We start from the raw sequence: 23,799 nt of genomic DNA, 5'->3' as shown, positions 1-23,799 counted from the left end.
TGTGAAGCATCTTTGTTTCATGCAGCAGCTTATCTCAAATACACAAATACACAACACAAGAACACAAACACAGAAGTTATATTTATCGATGAAACAGACGACAAATCCACAAACCTCCCCCTTACTAAGAAAATACTTAGAAGAAACATTTTTGAGAAGAGTGAGAGATAAAAATAAGACAGAGAAACTTAAAGGTTGTTCAAAATAAAGTGAATGTATGAGAGCAGGACAACGTTGTCTGTGGAAGCGTGTTAAAACATGTAGAACTACCATGTATCTGAGCAAAACGCACACGATGGTCCAGGTGACACAGCTTCTTAATCGGTCTGGACCTGATGACAGCTTCAATCAGAACATCACATATCAAAATAACCCTCACGATGAAGATTAAGAAGTAGAAGAAATGGATCAAACAAAGTGTTCCAAAACTTTTGTTGTTTATAGATGATAATAAAATGATCGGTGGACCAGTGACATCGAGGAGAAACAGGAAGTAATTCAACCTGGATAAACACTTAGATTTGGACTGAAATTAAATGACCAAATCTGTTGTTTGGCCTGAAAGTAACATCCGAGAGGGTTCTATTGGTTCATCCTCTAAGGAACAGGGATGTGCTCACTGAATTCCATGACATTAGCTTGCGAACACATTTTTCGGGTGGAAATGTACCAATAAGGGAAAACTTGACCTGATGCACTTCAAATCCGAAACAAACTATTCTGTGGACGTGAGAGTGTCGTCATGTTTACTTGCTTGTTTTCCAAAGGCACGCCTCAACACAAACACCAGCAGAGTCGCAGGTAGACTGATGGTCACGATCTTAATGAGGAAGAAGAGCAGAACGTTGACCTGATCGGAGCGAACATCAGAGTCTTTGTGACGCTCTATAAAGACAAACATTGAGAACGTTCACACCAGTAATAGCTCAATCTACAGCCAACAGCCAATGAGAGCTCAAGTTGTCCATCATATGACCCCCAAAATATCACGAAAAAGTTAGTTGACAGAACTTTTTTCCCTTTGAAGAATGTATAAGAGTGTAGGTCATTGTGCCATATGGACGACAGAAAACAACCTTCAACATGTCTCAAACTTAAGAGCTGTGTGAAGTTTTGCTGAGTAAAAAGTTAATTATTGCTGCTTTGAAGCAAACGTGCCTCACCTGAGACAGCAAGGTAGCGTTTGGCTGATTCTCCAGCTCCAGAGATCCTGCATTTGTACAGTCCTTCATCAGATTTAGAGATGTTGTGGATCATCATCTCTCCTGTGGAGCTGCTCCCGATAAGGTCGTCTTTGTAGAAATCAGCTATGAAGTTGGAGGACTTCCTGTTGCTTATACAACGCAGAATGACATCATCTCCCACCATCAAAGGGAGAACTGGACTCTCCAAGATAACCAAACCTGCTTTGGCAAATCACAAATTAAACTGTCACTCTGTTTGAATTCAGCAATTTGTAATCCCCCTTTTAAACTGATGTTAGGCTACATTAAAGTGATAATCCTTCATTCTGCATCTGATGGTAGTTGTTAGTAATGACAAATACAACAACTCCCATAGTTTTGTGTAAAATGCAACTGTCACAGCGGGGTGATGACACTCATAGACATACCCAAATAAATCATTATGAATTTTCTTTTCTGTAACTACCGAATATAAACATAAATGAATATAAATAAATATAAGCGAATAGGGGTAGACTTCACAACACCTGCTCATATAGCACTAAAAATTGACAACCTGCAGTATTTTTAGAGATATATGTGAGAACAACACACTTTTACGTAGCTGCAATGTGTGTCTTTGTCTTTAAGAAACCTATTTGCCATTTTTATAAACAGCTGCCCTCTATGGTCAATGCTTGTGAACGCCAAGAGCTTTTTGCATAAGATGTAGTTCTGTTTCCTTCATAAGTCTGTGACCTCTAACATGCATTAACATGCCATTCCCAACACTCATCCATCACTAAAAGTGGCTGAACTGAGTAATTTTCCCTGGAATGTCATGTCTGCTATTTATAAAAAACAATGCGTGCAGAGATGTGTGTCAAAAGAAAAAAACACAATGGAAAAAAATGTTTAATAAGATGAGGATTATCATTTTTTTTTATGAATGTATTTATTGATTCTTTCACTGATATTTTAAAATGCGTCTAGTTTGTAACTTATTGGTACTTAATTTCTTTGTAAAATCTACTTCTGATGTTATTAAATAGTTGTCTTATAATTTGCAATGATGATTGCATTTTTGCTTTGAAACATCATCATACCTCACCTGACACAACCAGGTGGTGGTTCTGTGACTCTCCATGACCAGAGACGCTGCACTTGTAAAGTCCCTCATCAAATCTGGAGACATTCTGGATGGTAAACGTTCCGCTGTATCCCGTTCCAACGAGGAGGCAGTTTTTGTAGAAGTCGGAAATCAAATTGGAGATTATTTTGCTTCTGCAGTGCAGAGTCACATCATCTCCCTCCATCACAGGAGGAGTTGGACTCTCTAGGATCACCGAGCCAGCCGAGCAAATCGTGTTTTCTGAGATTTTAGCTTTAGGCACAGAAAAAAATACAGTAATCTCTCATCGTCACATCACCACAGTCAACATCAAGGCAGCGACACATGACACAGCTGTAATGATCATCACAGAGCTGTGTGTAAACCTACCAGTGACAGAGATGGAGACAGTGTTGCTACTTCTCTGGTCTTGAGCCTCACACCAGTACTCTCCACTGTCTTCTTGATAGGCATGTTTAATGATGCATGAGGAATCTTTTGTCATCCCCCAGTTAGAGGCACATGTGGAGACCTTGCTGCTGGTCTTCCTCAACACTCGGAATTTTGCAGAGTCATCAAAGTCCTCACAGGTGAAAGAGACGGACTCACATTCAAAGAGCTGCAGTCTGGACGGTATGATACGACCAAACACTGCATCTGAGACAACAACGTGAAGAGTGAAGAGAAACACACGCAACATTATTCAGCCCATTATTCTCCATTGTTAAATAAAATACGAAATTACAACAACACACTGGAACCATCAGTACGGCAGAAAGCAACTTACCTTCTGCACAAGTGTGAGAACGTAACAGAACTTTCACAATGAGCAGCAGGAATATCTTCATGACTGGGGAAACAGGAATGATAATAATAATAATAATAATAGTAATAATAATAATAACACCAACAACAGGAATAATAATAATAACACTGACAACAGGAATAACAATAATAATAATAATATTAATAATAATAATAATGGTTATTGTCATTAAAATTATTATTGTTATTATTATTATTGTTATTACTATTATTATCATCATTATTATTGTTATTATTCAGACTGTTTACGTTAAATTGTGTGATGTACAAAACAGTGCATCGGAGGAACAGGAAGACATTTAAAGAACGCTATCCAATAAGAATATGACACAGTAAAAGTATGAACAATTCAATTCACAAATAAAATATGTTGAAACATAAATTAATACAATAAAAGCAAATGAAAAATAAAATACAACCTAAAAATAAAAGCAAATAAGGTACAGAAGATGTGTCATAATTGCCGTCTATTTACAAATCTATGATATAAATATAAAACTAAAATAAAACTATTTCTATATCTTAAAAAAACAAACACTAAAAAACAATAAAGTCCCATCAAGTCCAACAGTAAACAAAATAATAGTAAATATCATTATTGGTTTTAAACACGTAGTTTGGATCCATTCTTCATACAGTGTTTTAAGCTGCTACACTTGCAATAATCACACAGGTAATTTCAATGACATCCATTTTTATGTCTCTAATCAAGGTGCTGTGATCTTCATCTGTGTTGGATCATCTTTAGGCTGCATTTTGCATTATAGTCACTATAATATCAAAATGGAGAGTATACTGTCTACAGGAAAATTGTTCAAGTAACAGTAGTAGTCTAGCAGTTTTGGGTATTTTCAACGATCCCGAATTATTATTTTCAACAACATTATGACCAAAACATCTTATTGCTTAAATGTGTACAGATTGATCATATTACTTAAAACACTACTACAATAAGTATAGTGATCACACACTACTCACATGCTCTGATGCAGGGTGCTGTGACCTCCATGCTGCCTTGAGGACAACTGATTTTCAGACTCAATTACAGATAAATATGAAGTAGGCGAGAACTTCCTGTGCTGCTTATTTCTGACGTCTTGGACATGTCACGTGTTTCTGTGCTCTGTGTCATGTGGTTTCAGGTCAGTCTTACTAGGTGACAGATCTTCTGTTTAAGGTCCAGGAGAAGACTCATAATCTGTCAGACAGTCTCGATTCTCTCAGGAAGTCTCGAGTCTGCCAGAAAGTCGTGACTGTGTCAGAAAGTCTTGAGTCTGCCAGGGAGTCTCGAGTCTGTTAGAGAGTCCTGATAGTGCCAGAGACTCAATTCTGCCATACTGAGGTCTGCCAGAGAGTCTTGAATGTGCCAGAATAAGTCTGTCAGACAGTCCAGATAGTTTGTCAGGCCGCCAGAGAGTCTTGAGTCATTTTGAAAGTCTCATATTATCTTTGTCGCTTTCTTTACGAACATCGATGCCTTCTTCTGAACTCCTGGTTCCTTTTATAAATATAGAGATGAGACCAGTACATCCAAAGTTTGCTCTTTTCATTGTTTTTTCTTGCCTTTGTTTTTGTATGTTTCTTTACCCTGCCACCTACTGGACATGAGAAGCCCTCCAAACACTGTCATGCGTCCACTAGACGTTATGTTCACAGGAATGTCAAGTCTACCATGATTTGTGTAAAAATTTGTGGAATGTCTTTGGAACATGGAACATTTGTGTTGAATTTCGATTTTTGAGGCCATGAATTTGAAGATTTGAAGTTTTTCAATAGATAAATAAATAAAATAAAGCTTCTAAGTACTTTTATGTCTTCAATGCTGAGAAAAAAATGTACAACTAGTGTTTCACCTGCAGGTAGAAACAGGAAGTAGCTGCAACACGTGCTTCCTCTCCACTCCGCTTATCGTAATGAAGATGGGGGAACACATCCAGATCCTGTGATATCAACCAACTGTGTCATTTTATTATGTTATCTGGATAGCAATAATGTGTGTTAATAGTTGGTGTAAATGAAAAATTAATACTGATGATTTGTTTAAGAAGCAGGTTGGCTTTACTTTTATTCACAAATACCAGCATCATTTTACATACAGTATCATGCACAACAACTGCGGAGAGAAAATGTTTATATGCATTTGAATCCACTTCTGAATCATCTTCTGCAGCAGCTTTGTATCTTTCAGTAACTCTACCTGTGACAACCAAAATAGTTTGTCTTGACCTGCCTGTGAACGCTGTGGTTATTCTGAGGCTTTGTCATGGTTTCATTGAGACGCGCTACGCTTCACGTAGACGCTAAACTGCCGTCTCCAATTTGGTGACTGTGTGGTTTTAGATGTGTCTCATTTTAATGTCTTGCCCTTCACAATGGAAACAGACTAAACTAGGAATGCATTATGATTGCTTACTGTTGAAAAGCGTTTGAAAAGTGGTTATTGCTCTAGTGTATGTTCAGTTGCTGTTCTGGTCTGTTGCTTCGGTGTATTTTCTGAAACAATCACAGCAATAAGCACAATGTGAAATACTGTATGTAACTCGGAAAATTAACATATTCCCACAAGCAAAGGAAAATCATGACAGTGACTGACATGTCACATATAGTATACTTTAGAAGGCTTCCTCCATTATGACATCATTACAGTTTGTCTTCTCTCCAGCACATCGAGCTGCAGAAACAGAAACGAAAACTCCTCTATTATTAAATCTACATCTGAGCTTAGAGTCAGAAGAAGGTCTCGTTCTGACATCATGAGACTCGCTTTTAGCTCTGTCTCTGTCTATGAGTCCCAGTATGATGGTGTACAGGAAGTAAGGTGTTCCCACAACCAGAGGACAAAGTCTGGAGTCTCAGTCTGGAGACCCCAAAGAATTTGCAAGAATTGAGAAAATATCAGATAGGCAACCGTTTTTTCTTACTTCACAGATCTACAGGCTATTCCAGACCAGTGACTGATTACCAGAACACTGAACAGTTCCTTTTTATTTTTTTCATTTTATTTTAGATCCCAGGCGGGCCAGGACAGGGTTGTGTGGATGCGGGGTTGGGATGGGTTTCGGGTTTTTTTTTTGTTTCTCTCTTCTCTCCTTCTGTGTACCACAGCCTATGATGTAAATTTGTACTATCATCATCCTGAAATCACTGTATCCCTATGAGATCATTGCAATGTCAATCTACTTGTATTCTACCTCAGGGTCTACGCCTAAAGTTTGGCAACAACAATACCATTAATAGTGCAGCTTTCCTTCTTTCTCTCTATCTCTCTCTCTCCTCTTCCCTCTCTTTCCGTATAAAAATTATCTCCAAAATATCCTACAATTGTATGTGCAATGTCATGTAAAATGTTTGCTAAAAAAACAAACAGCAAGAAAAAAAGAAAAAAAGAATTGAGAAAAGGCTACGATGCCCGGAAAACATGTCTGTGCATCTGTGAACATGACTACTTCCTGCAGCCTGTAGATCTATGACATGAATCTTGTGTTCCAAGCAGTAGATCTATAGCATAAATCTACTGCTTGGAACACAAGATTCAATATGTTCTAAAATTCTTAAGTTCTCTCTTAAGTTCTGAGAAACTTGAAGTCGGATTTATCCCCTTTCTTATGTTTTTCTTCTAATTTTGGTGATTATCTTTAAAAAAGACAATAACAATTCACTTCCTCCTGCAGCTTTTTGCTCTCCCTCGAGTCGGCTTCCATTACAATCATCTCTACCCCTTTATTTGTGCCATGTCTGACTTCATTGTTGTCATCTCTCTCCCTTTTTGTGCCATGTTGGACATCAAGGTTGTCCTCTCTCTCTCTTTGTGTTGCAGCTGTTGTTGCAGTTCCGGAGCTCTTACTTCAGATGTTTCCAGCTGCAGGAGACAAACACAGAAGACATCTCAGATGGACTCAGTCTTCCTGAAGCTGAAAGAAAGCTAAAAGAGGGTGAGGCCTTCATTTTGGCAGGTAGGCCATCCTCTCCTCTGACCTGTTTTGTGTGGGAGTTCCTCTTTTACTAGTGGTCTATAAAATTAACTAAAGCGTTGAATTTTCAGTTAACAGGTGGGATAATTACTATTTTGTGTGTTTCAATGTCTTCAGAGGCCGGTACAGCTGATTCACACGTGGACAGGTACGCCATCATCAGGTGAAGAGAGGTTCATCTTTGTTTCATATCTTTCTTTTAATTGTATTGAACTTGATTTGGCAAGAACCAACATTATTGCAATTATTTTACCTTCACTCACTGAACAGCTAGAATATAAACAATTACATTATATGAATAGATTGTGTACATTTGCTGAGTGTCGAAGCTGCTCACCCCGTTTGACAGTTGCAGTGGTCACTGTGGTGTCTACATATTCAAGAGCTCTGTTTCTCGTTGTCTCGCTCACATCCAGTTTATTTTAGATTCTGCAGATGGGCTGATAATTTTGACTCGACATGAACCAGGCAAGAAAACCACCAACAAAAAAATGTGAAATGACCCTTTATTTTTCCACATTTTTTCCCCACAGATGACACTTGTATGGCCTAAATGTCAATGTAGTGACGGTGTTGGGGGAGTAGCTCAGTCAGTAGGGCTTCCTGTTGGGAACCGGAGGGTCGCCTGTGCAAGTCCCTGCTGAGGTACCCCTGAGCAAGGCACCGAACCCCCAACTGCTCCCCCCTTTGCAATGGGTGGTAATGTAATGTAAGTCCCTTTGGATAAAAGCGTCTGCTAAATGATCGTAATGTAATGTTGTGTCACTCATAAAGTGTCTCTCTCCTTCAGATTAAGAACCATACATTTTAGTGAGACTCCACAAAACGGTCAACATGGTTAGTGTGCGACACAAGTGGACCATCATTTATTTCCACCCAAATGTTTTCCTCACTTTGATAGGTTAAAGCAAATTTTTGGAGGTTTAGTCCTCCACCATCAAAAAGGTCAGACTTAAAATAATTCTGCGTCCATAGATCTGATTACATTCACTCTAATTAAATGGAGGCTAATGTCAAGTAATATGTAAGCAAAAGTGGAAAAATCATTTCATTTATTACTCACCTTTGTGAATGACTATCATTGTAGTAATTATTATCATAAAATATTCATTATTATCGTAAAAACAGGGACAGAGAGCATTAGAGGCACTAGTGACATTTTAAATGAACAGTAGAAACATAATTTAAAATGTTGGTATTTTAAACAAGTAGTGAGTATTCCACAATACAAGAGATGAAGTGAGCAAACAAGGCAACCTTAAAAACTTTCCCCTGTCAACATCCTCAGCTATATGGAATCTGATGTTCCCTGAGTTCCTTTTGCTGATGAACTCTTTGTGTGGAGATTCTGATTGGCTGGAGTTTTTCCTCCAGATGCAAACTGGTTTTCTTCCATCTGGTGTAAAGTTATTTTCTCTATCCTCGTTATATCTGTTTGCAGGTCATCCACCATCCCCAGTTGTGTCTCTATATTTTGTACATATAGCTTGAGTTTTGAATTAGTTTCATTCAGTGTGTTCCTGTTTTCATCATTCATTGTTTCTTTCTGATTCTTCAATGCCGTCTTTAAGTCCTTCAGTTTATTAGCCATATTTAACAAAAGCATTGATTCTTCCATATGCTGTTCTTCATTAAACATTTCAGCATTTTCCTTTGCCAAATCCTCATTGTTCTGTCCTTCCGTCATGGCCTCCTCTGTCTCTGTTTCTTTACCTCTCAAAGGTTCCATCTCGTTATGTTGAGTTGTTGTAGTCGCTTCTTCCAGCTGTTTAGTTTCATTGTTCATCTCAGCTGTGCCTGTGTACAGAAGCAGGAACCCTCAGGAATTTACATTGAACACAACATCAAAACACAATTAAGTTTGAAATCTTTGAAAAAAAAACATTGTGGACTGGAAAGACTTCAGTCATCACGGAACGTATTGTTAACATCATCAGGATTACTGCAGATAATACCAGATTTAATGTTACCTGAGGTGTTAAGGTGAGCAATTTACCAAAAAGGCTTGAAGATAAGTATTTCAGAAGACACAGAGAAGCAACTGTGCAGTGGAACACGTATACTTGAGTAAACTAAATGACTAAAATGATTTAAAAAAAAACGGCCAGCAAAATTGATTTCAACCTTATGATGTTAAAAGACTGTATTTTTAAATAGCCATGTGTGTTATATTAGTTATAACAACATTACAACTCAATCTATCTTTATCTTTATTTCATTTGTTGACACTAAAGAACTTTTACAAGCAGGCTAGCATGTTACTCACGTGATTCTCCTCACATTTCAACTCATTATGATCTATTCTCGTAACATTTGAGTTTTGTGTCTGAAAATTCTGAATTTATTCTCAAAATCTCTTTTTAATCTTTTTGTGGCCCTAATACTCCATCACATAAACCTGTATCAGATTAAATCCATTCCAACAATCCAATCCTAAAACAATGGATTTTAGTATAAGTTTGGAATCAGTTAGTGCACTGATTCTTGAGAGTCGGGACAAAACACTTTCTGAAAAACGTTTTTTGAAAATGTACACTATATTGATTAGAGTTATATATTCATGTAGATTAAGATCTGTGCTATTTAATCATGTAAAGGTGCAGGCTGGAGGTTAAAACACATTTTTAATAAATTCACATGTTTACCTTAAAAACTTTATTTGTGTCAACTACGTCAGACACACTAAATTGTTGATTGGTTGATTGAATGATTGATTGATTGATTGATTGATTGATTGATTGATTGATTGATGTAAAATCTTAAAGGTGCAGTGTGTGTTCCTACAACCAGATGTTGAGAACATACACTGGCTTGTGCAGACAAAATCAATGTCCAGTGGAAGTAGTGGGAGATAAGACACAGCCATTACAACATTCTATTCCTTTACTCTGTTTGAAAATAGTATAATATTGGCACATTAAGCGGTTATTGGTGGATTTGTCAACTCCGTCAGCTTACATGTCAACTCCGTCAGACATAAAACCTGATGGTGTTGACTCTGACGGAGTTGACGAAATGGCATGTTTTTTCCCTCTGCAGAAAAAAACACTGCAGCTAGCTAGCTAGTTTTTTGGCTATTGCTAGCTGTCTCCATAATCTCAATAAAATACTTTCATTGAATCCAATATGGTTTATTAAAAGGTATCATAACAGAGAGATGGTGTTGACATGCTCCAGCTGTGACCATAGGAAAATTGACATTGTTCATCTAAAATATCAAAAAATGTCAAACAAACCAGACAATGTGTGGTATTGATGTATTCACCACAGCCAGGGGAATGAAAAGGGACCCTCAGTGATATAGCTGACCATGCTATTGCCTGATTTATGACAAAATCTGACGGAGTTGACGGAAACAGAGGACACAACTTTGATAGGCAGATTTCTATGGAAAATATTTTTAGATGTTCATGGCATGCATTGTTTTATACATTCATAACCCTTATGTTTTCACAATTGTAGAGGTTTTTAAAGATTTTGGGGGCTGGTGAATATTGTGACCTCTTGCTGAGGACAAGAGAAATAACATGGGCCGTCTAACCACTGGTCATACATTTAAACAAATATCCCTCAAAAAAGTAATAATCTATGCTAAAACAGAACATCAGTATTCACAATTCCTTTAGATCTAACTTTGTGAGTATGTCAATCATTATTAATTTATTTATTTTTGATATAAATAAGACTTGTCTATGTCGGACATGTTTTGTCCCGACTCTCAAGAATCAGTGAGTGACTTACTGAGTTTCCTTTGTTTCCATTTCCATACACCAAACACAGCCACAGCAAGTAAAACCACACAGACAACAAGCACAGCGAGTGCAATGTGTTCACCAGAACACGAGGAAGGAGTTAATGTATCACCTGAAACACAGAACAGTGTGGCGTTTAAAGAAAACTACACCTTGGCTACCTCAAGCTAAGAAGCCGAAGAAATCATTTCTTACGCTGAATGAAGACACGCGTCTGCAGAGTTTGGGTGATGTTGTCCTGTTGTAGTTTACAGGTGTATGTGTTGTTGTGTTTCTTCTCCAATGTCACTGAACTGATTTTCTTTGCACGTTCAGAGATGATGTTTCCCACTGAGTCCAGCAAAAGCACCTCAGCCTCTCTGTTGCCTGCAGATTTACACTCTAATAAAACTCCATCAGCACCTTTGATGATATCAATAGCAGGACAGGAGACAGAATCTGCAGATAAGACACAGATTCATGATAAAGGTCAGTGGGATTGATATTGTAGTGTGTTGGGAACTTCCCAGCATGCCTTGTGGCGATGTTTGGTGTGGCGTGTTTACGGTTCCTGATTGTTTTCTTTAATTATTTAATAGTAGTAGTAGTTAATGGTATCCACGTTAAGGTTCTCTTTAATTGTCAGTAGTAGTAGTTAATGTTGTTCACATTTAGCTATGATATGTTATAATAGCTTGTGGCACCATAAGTGAGAATGTGTGTGTCGCAATGACTGCTGGCTTGCCACTCTGCCGTAATGGAATATGTGTGTTTGATGATACCTGCTGATCATCAAAGGTCGCTATGCAATCCATAGCCTCTTGCCCATTATATGAGGAACCTACTGAAACATGATAATGTGTCAGTACATTGACAATAACCTGATGTATTGCAATGCACTGTAATTGAAATTCAGAGTGAGATGATACACTGGTATGTTGACCCAATATGACATGGATCCTGGATGGTGTCTTGTTTCTGAGGAATTCTACAAAACAATGGTATTTCAAGGCAATGTTTAGCACTAAAGCAGCAGGTTATTTGTAACTTTGACACTAAAGTTACGACCCATCTCTTCAGGAAACACTACCCGGATCATCCCTCTTAGGACATCACCTACTCTGTCCTAGCTCTTCTGATGCTCTTGTTTTCTAATCTGTCATTTCTAATTTGTCCTTTTTTCTCATTCATCATAGTACCTAATTTATTGCACTTCTACTCTAGCTCTAGTTATGCTCTTAGCTGTTGGTTTTGGGAGGAAATGCACTTACAATTTCTTGTAACCTGAAGTTCTTTTATCTATTTTTGTTGAACGCACTTATTGTAAGTCGCTTTGGATAAAAGCGTCTGCTAAATGACCGTAATGTAATGTAATGTAATGTAAAGAGAGAATCTCAGGCAATTTAGGGAAACAAAGCATAGTCAAACATAAAAGCATCCAGCTTTGGACACACATACAGTTGTAACCGATGTGTTTAAGTGTGTGTTACCTGCAGAAGTGTGCGTCAGGAGGAGGAGGACAACAGCACAATGGAAAACCAAAAGGGCACCGAGCTGAGAGTTTAAGGTCATTGTGAATGTCAGGAGAAGAATCTTGGAGGTCTGAAAGTTGAAACCTGTTATAAAGTTGTGGAGAAATGTCAGAAAAATGTTATAATACTGAATAAACAAAGAAGGTTATGCTGTATCTCCTCAAGGAAGAAGGGATTCTGGTGTGGTGGTATTCCTGCTGGTATTCCCAACATTCAACAAGAATAGTATTTTTTTGTTGACCTTGTTGTTATGGCGACACATAATCCGTCTGGCCGTGAGATAGAGAGAAGTGCTGCTGGAATGGAAAAGTACTGATGGGCACTGGGTACTTTTGTCATATGAGGAGGGGCATTTTTTTCTCAATAAGTATCTATGTAGCTGACATTGATGCAGCAAGAATATAGTGTCTTCAACCAAGCTGCCTGACGTCTCTGAGTCTCTGAGTCTGAAATAATTTCCCTAACAAGAAGAGATGAATAAAATACTGGCATGAAAGTTTAAAAACAATAGTAATGATAACTTTTTTATAACCTTCTTATTTTTTTCATTTTATTTTACATCCCAGGCTGGCCAGGACGGGGTTGTATGGATGCAGGCTTGTGTGACTGCGGGTTTGGGATGAGTTTCGGGTGGGATGTCCTCTCTTTGTTTTTTTTTGTTTCTCTCTTCTCTCCTTCTCTGTACCACAGCCTATAATGCGATTTGTACTACCCTATATTTCTGTTTGACATCATCATAAAGTTTAGCAACGACGATACCATTATCGTAATCATGATACAACCTTCCTTCTTTCTCTATCTCTCTCTCTCTCCACTTCCCCCTGTTTCTGTATTAAAAAAAATCTTCAAAATATCCTACAATTGTATGCGCAATACCATGTAAAATGTTTGCTTCAATAAAAACAAATAGCAAAAACAAGTAATGATAACTCTCAGGCAGGTGGATTGTAATCATTGGTGTTTGTTTGTCTGTCCAGCTCACAAGGCAAGGTTAGCATTTCAGCCCTATGCAAATGCATGAGGAGTATTGTTGGCACGATTCCTTTATGTCCAGTGTCTCAGTTCTACATGTAGCAAAGTCTGAAGTTCAGGAGCAAATGTCAGTGTACATGACACAAAATACAGGTAAAGTACTTGTATGTATAAGAATATTCTCTGTGATTAATTAGATCAGTAACTGATCATCACTGCCTACAAAATTAAAAGTGTTCTGTTGCTTTGATTTAAACCGATAGAGCCTGAGCCGGCTTTGCTTTGGGTTCTCAACAGCTATAACGACCCCCAGGGGAAATGAATCGTCTCTCAAGTGGGTTGTTTTGGCTTGTGTTTGTCTCCATGCTTGTCTGTGTATTTTGTTTCTCCTTCAACAATTTTGGGTTGATCATCACTAAATTTCTCATGGAGAATGTCTGGACAGAAATGCACTAAAGATTTATCTTTGTTGATTTTCTGACATCTTCACTGTTTTGATATAATTGGCTTACAAAGTTGACAAGACAAATTGCTGGATCTCATGAATGAATTAGTCAACTGTAACAAACCTTGTTGGACATGTGACCTCCCTGCTTACGCACATAAAACAAAACATCAAATGAGCCGATGGTGGCACTATGCCAACAAGTTACATTTTGTCAATAACTTCGACACCTGACATGATCAAAGTGTGGTCTTCACGGTTTAGGGAGATGGAGTCATGACATCTATGCGCCATCTACTTGCTCGTTTCATTGAGTCTTGCGATGCTCACAGATCTGCTGATTGTAAACTATGTTGACTCTAATTAACAGCTTATGTATTAAAAAGATTTGCCATAAGTACAGAGTCCACAGCGGTTGAAGTTTATATAAAACAGGAAACACAGCGTGAAAAATACTTTTACATGTGCTGTTTGAAACCATGGCAGTAATTATGGGTTCACTTTACTTTCCTCCTAAAAAGCACCAACACCTCTTAACCACCAACAGAAACCAAGCGGCAACAAAAGACTTTCAAGAAGAATTCAAACATATTTCAAATTTCTTGCATGTATCTATACAAATATATCTCTATAACTCCGTACAATTCTATACAATAGAAGTAAAAGTAGATTAAGTGTTGATGGTAGATTGGCATTTACTCTAGAAATATATGCCTACTCGTAAAAATTAATGTTTCAGAGAAAACTCACACACCTGTTACAGATGTACGTCTCAGTCCTCACCAGTAACTGACTTTGACACTAGGCACTAGCTTTGTCCATGTTTGCCTTCCTCTCCCTCCTCTTCACTGCGTGAGGAAGCTGTTCGACCAGTTCTTCCGGCTTGGACAGGTGTTGGCTGTATGAAGAGCATGAGTCAGCTTTGATTCAGGCACTCATACCTCCACCAAGGCTGAGTAGTCCATGTTAAAGAGCTAGTCATAGACCATGATCACCCTAACCACCCCTGTCAGAGTTTATCAACAACGTTAATAGTGAGGTCACATGTCCACCAAGCTCTTTGTTGAAAAAGAAAATTGAGTGGGCGTGGCTCATTTGTCATGAGCCACGGCCACCCAATTTTGGCAGCCAACCATAGCAAAACAGTAAAGGAAATCCACAAAACAAGGTCAAATCTGTTCTGCTTAGTGCAGATATGCTACATAGAAGATGTCATTAATAATATGAGCTTAAATTGTAGGAGAAAACACAAAAAACTGAAAATTAAGTTAAATAAATAGCCGATAAATAAATAAATAAATAAATAAATATATAAACTGTACATATATATTTATATACGTATGTATATAGGTATATAATTCGATCTGGAAATATGAGCTCTCTCTCTCTCTCACTCACAAATTAATAATGGATAAATCCAACAATCCTACCGCCACAAGGCTCATTCATTCATTTATTGAAGATCAATCAGATCACTTTACAATTGTCCTGACAATGTTCAAACCAAACACACGCCCTTTGAAGAATTGCGTTTGACATCGGAAAGTATTTGTGGAACGCAGAAGTAGTCAGGGTTTGATGTTCATGATAAGTCTTGGCACACATATCATGAAAGTACGTATGTGGTCAAACCAGTAGCGTGTGTGACGTTTGTGTTGATTCCTGTGGCACAGAGGAGCTTTAGAGACCTTTGAGTCTGCGATCACCTTACACGTGTACTCGTATTTGCTGATAACACACCAAGGTAATATATCCCTGTTCTTCTGAATAATAAAGCACTTGCATTCATTTCATCATAAAAACTGGGACAGTGAACCATTAAATAAACAGTATAAACATACTTTTTTGGTATTCTAAACAAGTCACGTCAGGATTGTTGGAAAAATTTAAACAATTTCACAATACAAGAAGATGAAGTGAGCAAACAGGTCAGATCTATGAAATAACATGATGTATATTTGGTGTCACCTTAAAACCCCCTGTCAACATCCTCAGCTTTATAGAAACTGATGTTCCTTCAGGGCCATTTGATTTGAATGATTTGTTGAACACACACGTTTTCTGTTTCTGTTCCTCAGATGCACAATGTCCACTTAAGTGGACATTTCAGTAACTCCTTAAATAATTGGTGTAATGTTTATGCCTAAAGATAAATAAAAACCTTTGGGAAAAAAATCCTGACTGGGGCTTTCATAATTCGTCCATGAAAGGGCTAAAGATTTTTTCTTTATCCTCTCTGGTATTTTTGTTTCCACGTCCTCCACCATCTTCAGTTGTGTCTCTATATTTTGTACATGTGGCTTGACATTTGACTGTTTTTCTCTTCTTGCAGAGACTTTTGTGATTTCTCAAGCTTGGATGTGAACATGGTGTTTTCTATTTCCTTCTCCTCTGCCTCAAGCCTCCCCTGGTTCTTCAGTGCCTTATTCTCGACCTCCTTCAGGTCATCCTTCACTGGTTCTATCTGATCCTTCAGTTTCTTCTTTAGGTCCATCAGTATATTAATCATATTTACCAAAAGCATTGAATCTTCCTTATTCTGCTGTAATTCTTTACATTATTATTTTTCTTCTCCAAATCCTCAATTTTCTGTCCTTCCGTCATGGCCTCCTCTCTCTCTCTTCACCGCTGAAAGGTTGATGTTCCGTCTCGTTATGTTGAGTTGTTGTCTTCTCTCCTTCCAGCGTCATCCTCATGGTTCATCTCAGATGTGCCTGTGTGAGTACAGAAGCAGGAACCCTCAGTAATTTACATTTAACACAACATCAAAACACGTTTAAGTTTGAAATCTTTGAAAATAAAAACATTGTGGACTGGAAAGACTTGAGTCATCACGGAACCTATTGTTAACATCATCAGGATTACCGCAGATAATACCAGATCCACTTTACACATGCAAAGCAATGTTATTTTTGTTTTCTAAATCGAAAACTCTTGAGCATAATACCTGACCATAATGTCACCTGAGGTGTTAAAGCAACAATTTACCAAAAAGGCTCGAAGATAAATATTTCAGAAGACACACAGAAGCAACTGTGCAGTGGAACACATTTACTTAGATTGTAAAATGACGGCCTATAAAATACGGCCAGCAAAAATTATTTTCAACCTTATAATATTAAAAAACTGTATTTTTAATTAGCTATGTATGTTATATTAGTTGTAACTACATTACAACCCAATCTACCTTTATCTTTAATTCATGTGTTGACACTAAAGAACTTTTACAAGCAAGCTAGCATGTAACTCACGTGTTTCTCTTCACATTTTCAACTTTTCATTGGAATCTATTGTGGTAAAATAAATCTAAATATTCTGAATTTATTCTCGAAATGTCTTTTAAATCTTTCTGTGGCCCTAATAACCCATCACATAAATCTGTATCAGATTAAATCCATTCCAACAATCCAATCCTAAAACAATGGATTTTTGAGTTTGGAATCAATTAGTGACTTACTGAGTTTGCTTTTTTTCCATTTCCATGCACCAATCACAGGCGCAGCAAGTCAAACCATACAGACAACAATCAAAGCAAGTCCAATGGATACACCAGAACATGAGGAAGCAGTGAATGCATCACCTGAAACACAGAACAATGTGGGGTTTAGAGAAAACTACACCTTGGCTACCTCAAGCTAAGAAGTCAAAGAAATCATTTCTTACCCTAAATGAAAACAGGCGTCTGCAGAGTTTGGGTGATGTTGTCCTGTTGTAGCTTACAGGTGAATTTGTTGCCGTGTTTGTTGTCCACAGTTACTGAGCTGCTGACAGTATAGAGACCATCAGGACCTCTGAGCGTCTCTGTAGGTCCAGCAGAGACGATGTTTCCCTCAGCGTCCAGCCAAAGCACCTCCGGCTCTGGATACCAGCCTGCAGATTTACACTCAAATAATACTCCATCCGTGCCTTTGATGATCTCAATGACGGTAGATGAGACAGAACCTGCAGATAAGACAGAGATCGATCATAAAGATTCTGGATTCTGATATCAGCACAGAGCAAATCAGCGCTACCTTGTGCTGGAATGTTCCTCCACTTTCACTTTACTAACTACAGACGCTTTAAGTGATTGTTCAGAATTTTATAAGGTAGGTAAGAAGAGACAATATCACAGGACTTGACCCAATCACACAACAATATTAGTGGGAGCCAAACTCCATTGGTTCCTTGGAATGAACAAACGTCCACTTACTAACTAACTAACTACTAACTTAACAGTTGACCTTTTACCCAACGATGGAATGAAGCATGTGTACGTTCCCTCATCAGACAGTTTGACTTTGGAGAGTTTTTTTCTGACACACTTCAGTTTGTTGACGAACAACAACGTTCTTCCAATGTAGGCTGGGTTTTGATCGATCAGAAAGTCCATGCCATCACGTCTCAAGTGGACATATCTGGGAGTCAGATCAGGTTTCGTTTTGCCAACTCAAGAGTCATGGTTGCAACATCTGCAGCAGGTTCCAGTTGACACGGAAAAATGATGTCATCGCCAAGCTGCACATTCATTGGCTGAGTTGCTAACGAAACAGCAAAAAGTGACACTTGTCAAACATATTACTAGTACAAGGTACTCTTCTGAATCTGGAAGTACTGTGCTAAGCATCTGAGCATCTAGCATGAAAGCGATCAATTTTTTCTGCATTAAAGTGTTTTCCTTTTGTGTGTGTTACCTGCAGAAGTCTGTGTCAGGAGGAGGAGGAAGAGAGCATGACAGGAAATGATTTGAGATTTATGAAACACCGTGTCCTTTTGTAGAAGAATCCTGGAGGTTTGGAAAAATGAAATATATGTTAAGTGGCAAAGAATTTATGAGATACTACAAAATACTGAATACTTACTGTGCAGGATTAAAAAACATTTCATAGTCCATATTTTACCTTTTTGTGTCATCCCATAACATCACTGCAAACATATCCCAGAGCGCACCGCATCGGGGCCAAATGAAGTCCTTCAGGGGCCAGAGTTTAGATTTTGCTTTGTGGAGGTCAACATCTCTATCCTCATTGTTCCTTTCACTTGTCACTGGTCATTTAGAGGCTACACATAATGAAACCTAATCGTTGAACATTAACTATTACAATCCTTTGTAGGGGCCTATTGTCACATTCCAAGCTTGAAGACCATGTGGTGGGTCGTGTGGTCCTATGTTCACAACTACAATCCAGAGTTGTAGTGGACCAACCCCCTCCTCACACCTTGATGTGAAGATGTCATAGACTCAGCTGCCACGACATTGGTCAAACGGTAAACCCACGGCTGTGAGGTCATTTGAAGTTTAAAAGCCTTGAAAACCCAAAATCAACTCTCTCCGGCTCAACGCAAGGCAGAAAGGAGACCTAAGAACTTGCCCTGGATATCTCAATCCAGTGAACCCAGAACTCTCTCCAGGCCAACTAAGCAGTAAGGAAGAGGAAGAACCCAACCCTGGATTATTTACGGTGAACACATAACCTCTAAGGCCTGCACCTCCGTTTGCTTTCAAAAGTGTCTGACTCAACTTGTGGACCAATCAGCGATTCACTTCGCCCTCTCTCTCCTATACCACGAAGACAATTTTCCAACCTCTTCAAGCCCAGAACTGAAGACTTGGAGCAAAGCTCACCACAACGGACAAACCATTGACTCAGTGGACACTCCAGTCCAATTGATGCTACAGAGAATCACAAAACAGACTTGATTCTATTAAGTAAGGCTTTGATGTTTGGGCAGATTAAGATTTAGAGTCAGATTTAGATCTTAATAGATGAAAACAATGTATGGCATACTGTATTTTCCATGTTTAATATTTCTGCGATTGTGTTCCTCAAGTTTTCTGGCAGTGCTTTTCAGCACAGAACCTGCATGATAACTGTGGTTTTTCTGTTTCTCTCTCTTGACCTCTTGGGTGACAAGAGGGACTCCTCCCTCGTGGGTGTGTCTATAACTTCACTACCTGCTGTACATGTCACACACACACACACACACACAGACACACACACACACACACACACACACACACACTCTCCTCTCTCCCTCTCTCAAGCTTTACTTTCCTTGTGATTGAATCCGTTATTATGTGAACTTCCTGTTATTGTTTTGTGTCCGGTTTACTGTATTTATGGTGATGACTTTTGGTTATTATTGTGAGTAAATAAATAATAAATCCTTCATATTAACTATTATTAATATTATTACTAAATTATGTTTTAAAGGCAGTATTTGACAAATGTTAAAAAAAAATAGTTATTTAAGGAGTTAGTGTGTGTTGTGTTTATTAGTAGCGCCAGTCGTATGCAGTGTGTGTATGTGTTCCTTGTGTGATCTTAACAAGGTTATCTGATCTAAGATGATGATGAAGACTGAACTGGGTGGAGATCCTGGCTGGTCTGTTTCCTCATTTACCCTGCCTGCATAGCATTCAACTGTCATCACACTGTTGGACCATTGGAACACCAATTTATTGAACTAAAAAAAACTATTTACACTGTCAATAATAATCATAAGATTATCAAAGGTTACATTTATAATCAGGACACTGGCTCCAACAAGTCAGTATGTAATACAAAGGACCGAGAGAGCTGGTGGCCCTCATCAGAGGGGATCTGACAAAACATATGTGTGACAACAAGTGGAGGAGGGCTACCTAATTTCCAATGCAAAAGGCTGTTAACACTCAACTATTGGAGAGCACAACCAAATGGGGGAAAGCGGCCCCTGCTGCCGGACTGTCTATGATGTCTTCCTTAGATCACTGATTATCACATCAGGTGCTAAGTATATAGTATTGTTGTTGTGTAACACATAGACTAGGTGAAAACATCTCATATCAACACAGGAGGAAAGGGGTCTCGTCCTCACACAGCAAGGGACCAGAGCCTGGGCAAGATAACATAATCTGAAAATATGAGCTTTGTTGTGTTCTGACTGAAGTCCAGGAGCAAATGTACAAATAAATAATACATAAAATAAATAAATAAATAAAAAAGAGCAAAAATACAGGTATAGTGCTACATGTATGTATGAGAGTATTCTCTATGATTTATTAGATCATTAACTTATCACTGCCAACAAAATTAAAAGTTTTCTGTTGCTTTGATGTAAAACCAAAGAGCCTGAGCCTGTTTTGCTTTGGGTTCTCAATGCTGTGGAAAAATAACACAACATAACATCTGTGTGTATGTAGCATTGTATGTAGCATTTTATGTGTTCAATGTGTTTAACTAAGCATCTCAAAGATTCAGTATATAAAATATGATGTGCGTCTGCGTCGCCTACGCCTTTAGCAGATAAACTTGGAGATGTTTAGGCTTCCATTTGTGCATGTTGCTGTGTTCACTGGCCTTGAGGCCGGACAGGCACCTGTCTATCTCGTTTCTGTGACCTAGTGGAGAGACACAGAGGCGCCTCCGAAGCCTTGGAACCATCCAATCGCCCTTGTTCTCTCTTGCCCATATAAGAAGTCATATCTCTATTGTATCGTCGTCTTTTCTGTCTAGCAACCAGAACTGACCCACTGCAGTATAAAGGAATAAACTGATTTGTCTGTGTATTTCTGAGTCTTCTCAATTGTCTACAACTAAGAATGGAAATTTCCACCACAAACACGATGAGGGCCTGGAAAGATGACACAAAAATAGACAATTTACGATTTATGATATATTTCTCTGTGTGTCTGTCACATATGAAGCTTTTCCTTGTATTATTCTGAGCAAGACTTGAGTTACAAAAGCAAGATCTGAGTTTTAAACAAACATCTTACTTTGTTCTAAAGCATTGTTATTTCTGACAGTCAGCCAGCTCTCGGGTGATTCTTCAACACCTGAGATGTTACACTTGTAGGGCCCTTTATCAGATTTGGAAACACTCTCAATGGTCATCTCTCCTTTATAGCCGATTTCCTTGTGTATTCCATCTTTATAGAACTCTGCTATGTGCTCAGAAGGTTTTTCTTTTCTACATCTCAAAGTCACATTGTCTCCTTCCATCACAGGAAGAACGGGAATCTCCAGGATCACATCACCAACTCAGCAAAACATGACACAACATGGTTTTTAGTTACACATGATTTCATTATATAATTTTGTTAGCATCATCAGCAATATACAATTTCCAAAGATTTCTTCAGTTTTAAGAGTTGAATTTTCCCTGATAAGACAAAACGACTCCTGCTGGGGTGGTGGTGTGACATTTGCATGAAGGAAAGAGGACCTGTGATCATACAGTATATACGTTATGTTAAGCTGTCAAGGTTAATTTCAATTCTGTGGCTCCAGACACCAAAATGGAAGAAAACCTAGTTTGACACAAACCGGCTCATATGTGGACATATAATGGTTTCTTTCCTGGATCACGGCCACATCTCTACCAAAGTTTAAAAAATGTGGTTTAAATTTAGATTAGTTACTTTAAAATAATTTCTCAAATGCCAAAATGTGTGGGACATACCAGTAACACTGACGTTGAGTGCGTTGCTTCTCTCTCCGTGTTCAGTCTCACACCAGTATTCTCCACTGTCTCTTTTAAAGGCTGTGTCAACGGTGCAGGATCCTGCAGACACCCAACAGCCACTAGTGTCTGATGCAGCGTTTTCCTTGACCTTCCTGGTTGCTCTCCATTCAGTCAATCCATCAATGTCACATACTATAGTGAATGTGTCATATTGAAAGAACTGGAGTCTGTTTGGAATAATACGAGGAAAAGCTTCATCTGTGACACACACACAGAGAAAGACAGAGATATTTAAGATATTTGAAAAAGAGGCACAGTCATGATAGAACAAAATGTTTGGTCCAATATATAGCAATTTTAACATATTGAGTGTAAGATAATTGATGCATTTGTAGTCGAAAAACCTTTCTGTAGTAGTGGCATAATGCAATGCAACTATTATTTCACACTCGCTGCACAAAACACTGGGACTGCTTTTATGTTAAACTGGTACATGTTTTTTTGTAGCTCAGTTTCTACGAAAAAAGTTAAACAACAACAATAATACTGATAATTTGACCTTCTTTCTTTCTCTTTATCTCGCTCTCCTTTTCCCCCTCTTTCTGTATTAAGAATGATCTTCAAAATGTCCTATAAGTGTATGTGCACTGTCATGTAAAAAATGTTCTTCATTAAAAACAAATACAACAAAATAATTAATAAACTGGTACACGTGGCATTTGACATATGGAAAATGTGCTTTTAAATGTAAATAGTCTGTATGTTTTATGACAAATGAATAAGTCAATGGTCATAGCCTGAGATCTGATGACCAAACTGCTGCTCACCTTTTTTTTGTGAACAGTAACAGCGATGAACAACCAGCAGCAGCAACACATTTGCCACTGGAGAGACAAAAGAAGAGATGAAACTATTATAAATGCAAGACTGATAAAATCCACTTTATGGACATCATTTGTCTCTTTGTGGATGATTGGATAGTAAGTGTTGTGAAAAAAAGGCTTTGGAATGATTTGAAACTTACCTACTAAACCTGAGAACAAAAACATCACTACAATTGAATTCATCCAGATAGCTGGTGTCCCACATTCTTGGTCTCCTTTTAAAATCAGGTAATTAACCAACAGGATCTCTGCAACCTTAATTTAAATTTGTAATTGTTTTACTGCTATTTACTGCCAAAAGTATTCAGGCCAACATACAATGTTAGGAAAATAAATTTGAGAATTGTGTTTGAGCAAACAAGAGAGAGCAGAGTAATTGAATTGCTTAAAGTACTATAAAGTATTTTACTAAAACTAAGATTAGTATTCGCTACATCAAAACCACTTAAGCGTTTTCTTTGAATTCTCAGGAGGCTACATTAAATCTTTATTCTCATAACATTTAGACTTTTCCGCTAAATATTCTGTCTTTGTTCTGGCCCTAACACTCGGCCATGGCATTGAAATGTCTAATAATTGTAATAATGGTACTCACACAGGGCGATGCAGCGAGCTGTGACCTCCATGCTGTCTGGCTGCTGACTGAACATGCTGGGTGATTTAAATATAAAGCAGATCAGACCTTCCTCTTCCTCTTCCTCTTCCTGTGCTGTCTTTTTGTGGAGTTGATGTCAG

The 23,799-nt window shown here is 38.2% G+C and overlaps 3 protein-coding genes across 8 annotated transcripts; all 3 read right to left on the bottom strand.

The window, feature by feature from the left end:
- Nucleotides 1-715: 715 nt before the first annotated feature.
- Nucleotides 716-3,122, bottom strand: LOC143010602 (Fc receptor-like protein 5). The gene is made up of 5 exons (XM_076162974.1): nt 3,062-3,122; nt 2,665-2,931; nt 2,441-2,535; nt 1,164-1,329; nt 716-885 (listed from the first exon to the last, which is right to left on the bottom strand). The coding sequence occupies exons 1-5, from the start codon at nt 3,120-3,122 to the stop codon at nt 716-718; spliced, it is 759 nt and encodes a 252-aa protein (XP_076019089.1).
- Nucleotides 3,123-5,175: 2,053 nt separating this feature from the next.
- Nucleotides 5,176-17,737, bottom strand: LOC143010632 (uncharacterized). Of its 6 annotated transcripts, XM_076163037.1 has the most exons (8): nt 17,414-17,737; nt 17,208-17,330; nt 15,149-16,464; nt 14,505-14,648; nt 12,292-12,417; nt 11,018-11,260; nt 10,812-10,934; nt 8,272-8,867 (listed from the first exon to the last, which is right to left on the bottom strand). In XM_076163037.1, the coding sequence occupies exons 5-8, from the start codon at nt 12,371-12,373 to the stop codon at nt 8,359-8,361; spliced, it is 957 nt and encodes a 318-aa protein (XP_076019152.1). In that variant the 5' UTR covers nt 12,374-12,417; nt 14,505-14,648; nt 15,149-16,464; nt 17,208-17,330; nt 17,414-17,737; the 3' UTR covers nt 8,272-8,358. The 6 variants fall into 6 exon arrangements, 5 of the variants coding, with proteins under 5 accessions (XP_076019155.1, XP_076019154.1, XP_076019152.1 ...); XM_076163039.1 differs by lacking the exons at nt 15,149-16,464; nt 17,208-17,330; nt 17,414-17,737 and adding an exon at nt 5,179-6,958 and having other exon boundaries at nt 8,784-8,867; nt 14,505-14,776; XM_076163040.1 differs by lacking the exons at nt 10,812-10,934; nt 15,149-16,464; nt 17,208-17,330; nt 17,414-17,737 and adding an exon at nt 5,176-6,958 and having other exon boundaries at nt 8,784-8,867; nt 14,505-14,776.
- Nucleotides 17,738-21,414: 3,677 nt separating this feature from the next.
- LOC143010643 (putative high affinity immunoglobulin gamma Fc receptor IB) lies at nt 21,415-23,786 on the bottom strand. Its single transcript, XM_076163055.1, has 4 exons — nt 23,660-23,786; nt 23,008-23,064; nt 22,178-22,438; nt 21,415-21,755 (listed from the first exon to the last, which is right to left on the bottom strand). Exons 1-4 carry the CDS (start codon nt 23,712-23,714, stop codon nt 21,475-21,477), a joined length of 654 nt encoding a protein of 217 aa, XP_076019170.1. The 5' UTR covers nt 23,715-23,786; the 3' UTR covers nt 21,415-21,474.
- Nucleotides 23,787-23,799: the final 13 nt, after the last annotated feature.

The sequence above is a fragment of the Genypterus blacodes genome, unplaced genomic scaffold (assembly GCF_046128005.1).
Source record: "Genypterus blacodes isolate CSIRO-AG114 ecotype Tasmania unplaced genomic scaffold, CSIRO-AGI_Gbla_v1 ptg000129l_1, whole genome shotgun sequence".
Classification (NCBI taxonomy): domain Eukaryota; kingdom Metazoa; phylum Chordata; class Actinopteri; order Ophidiiformes; family Ophidiidae; genus Genypterus; species Genypterus blacodes.
This window is presented reverse-complemented; position numbering and strand designations above follow the sequence as displayed.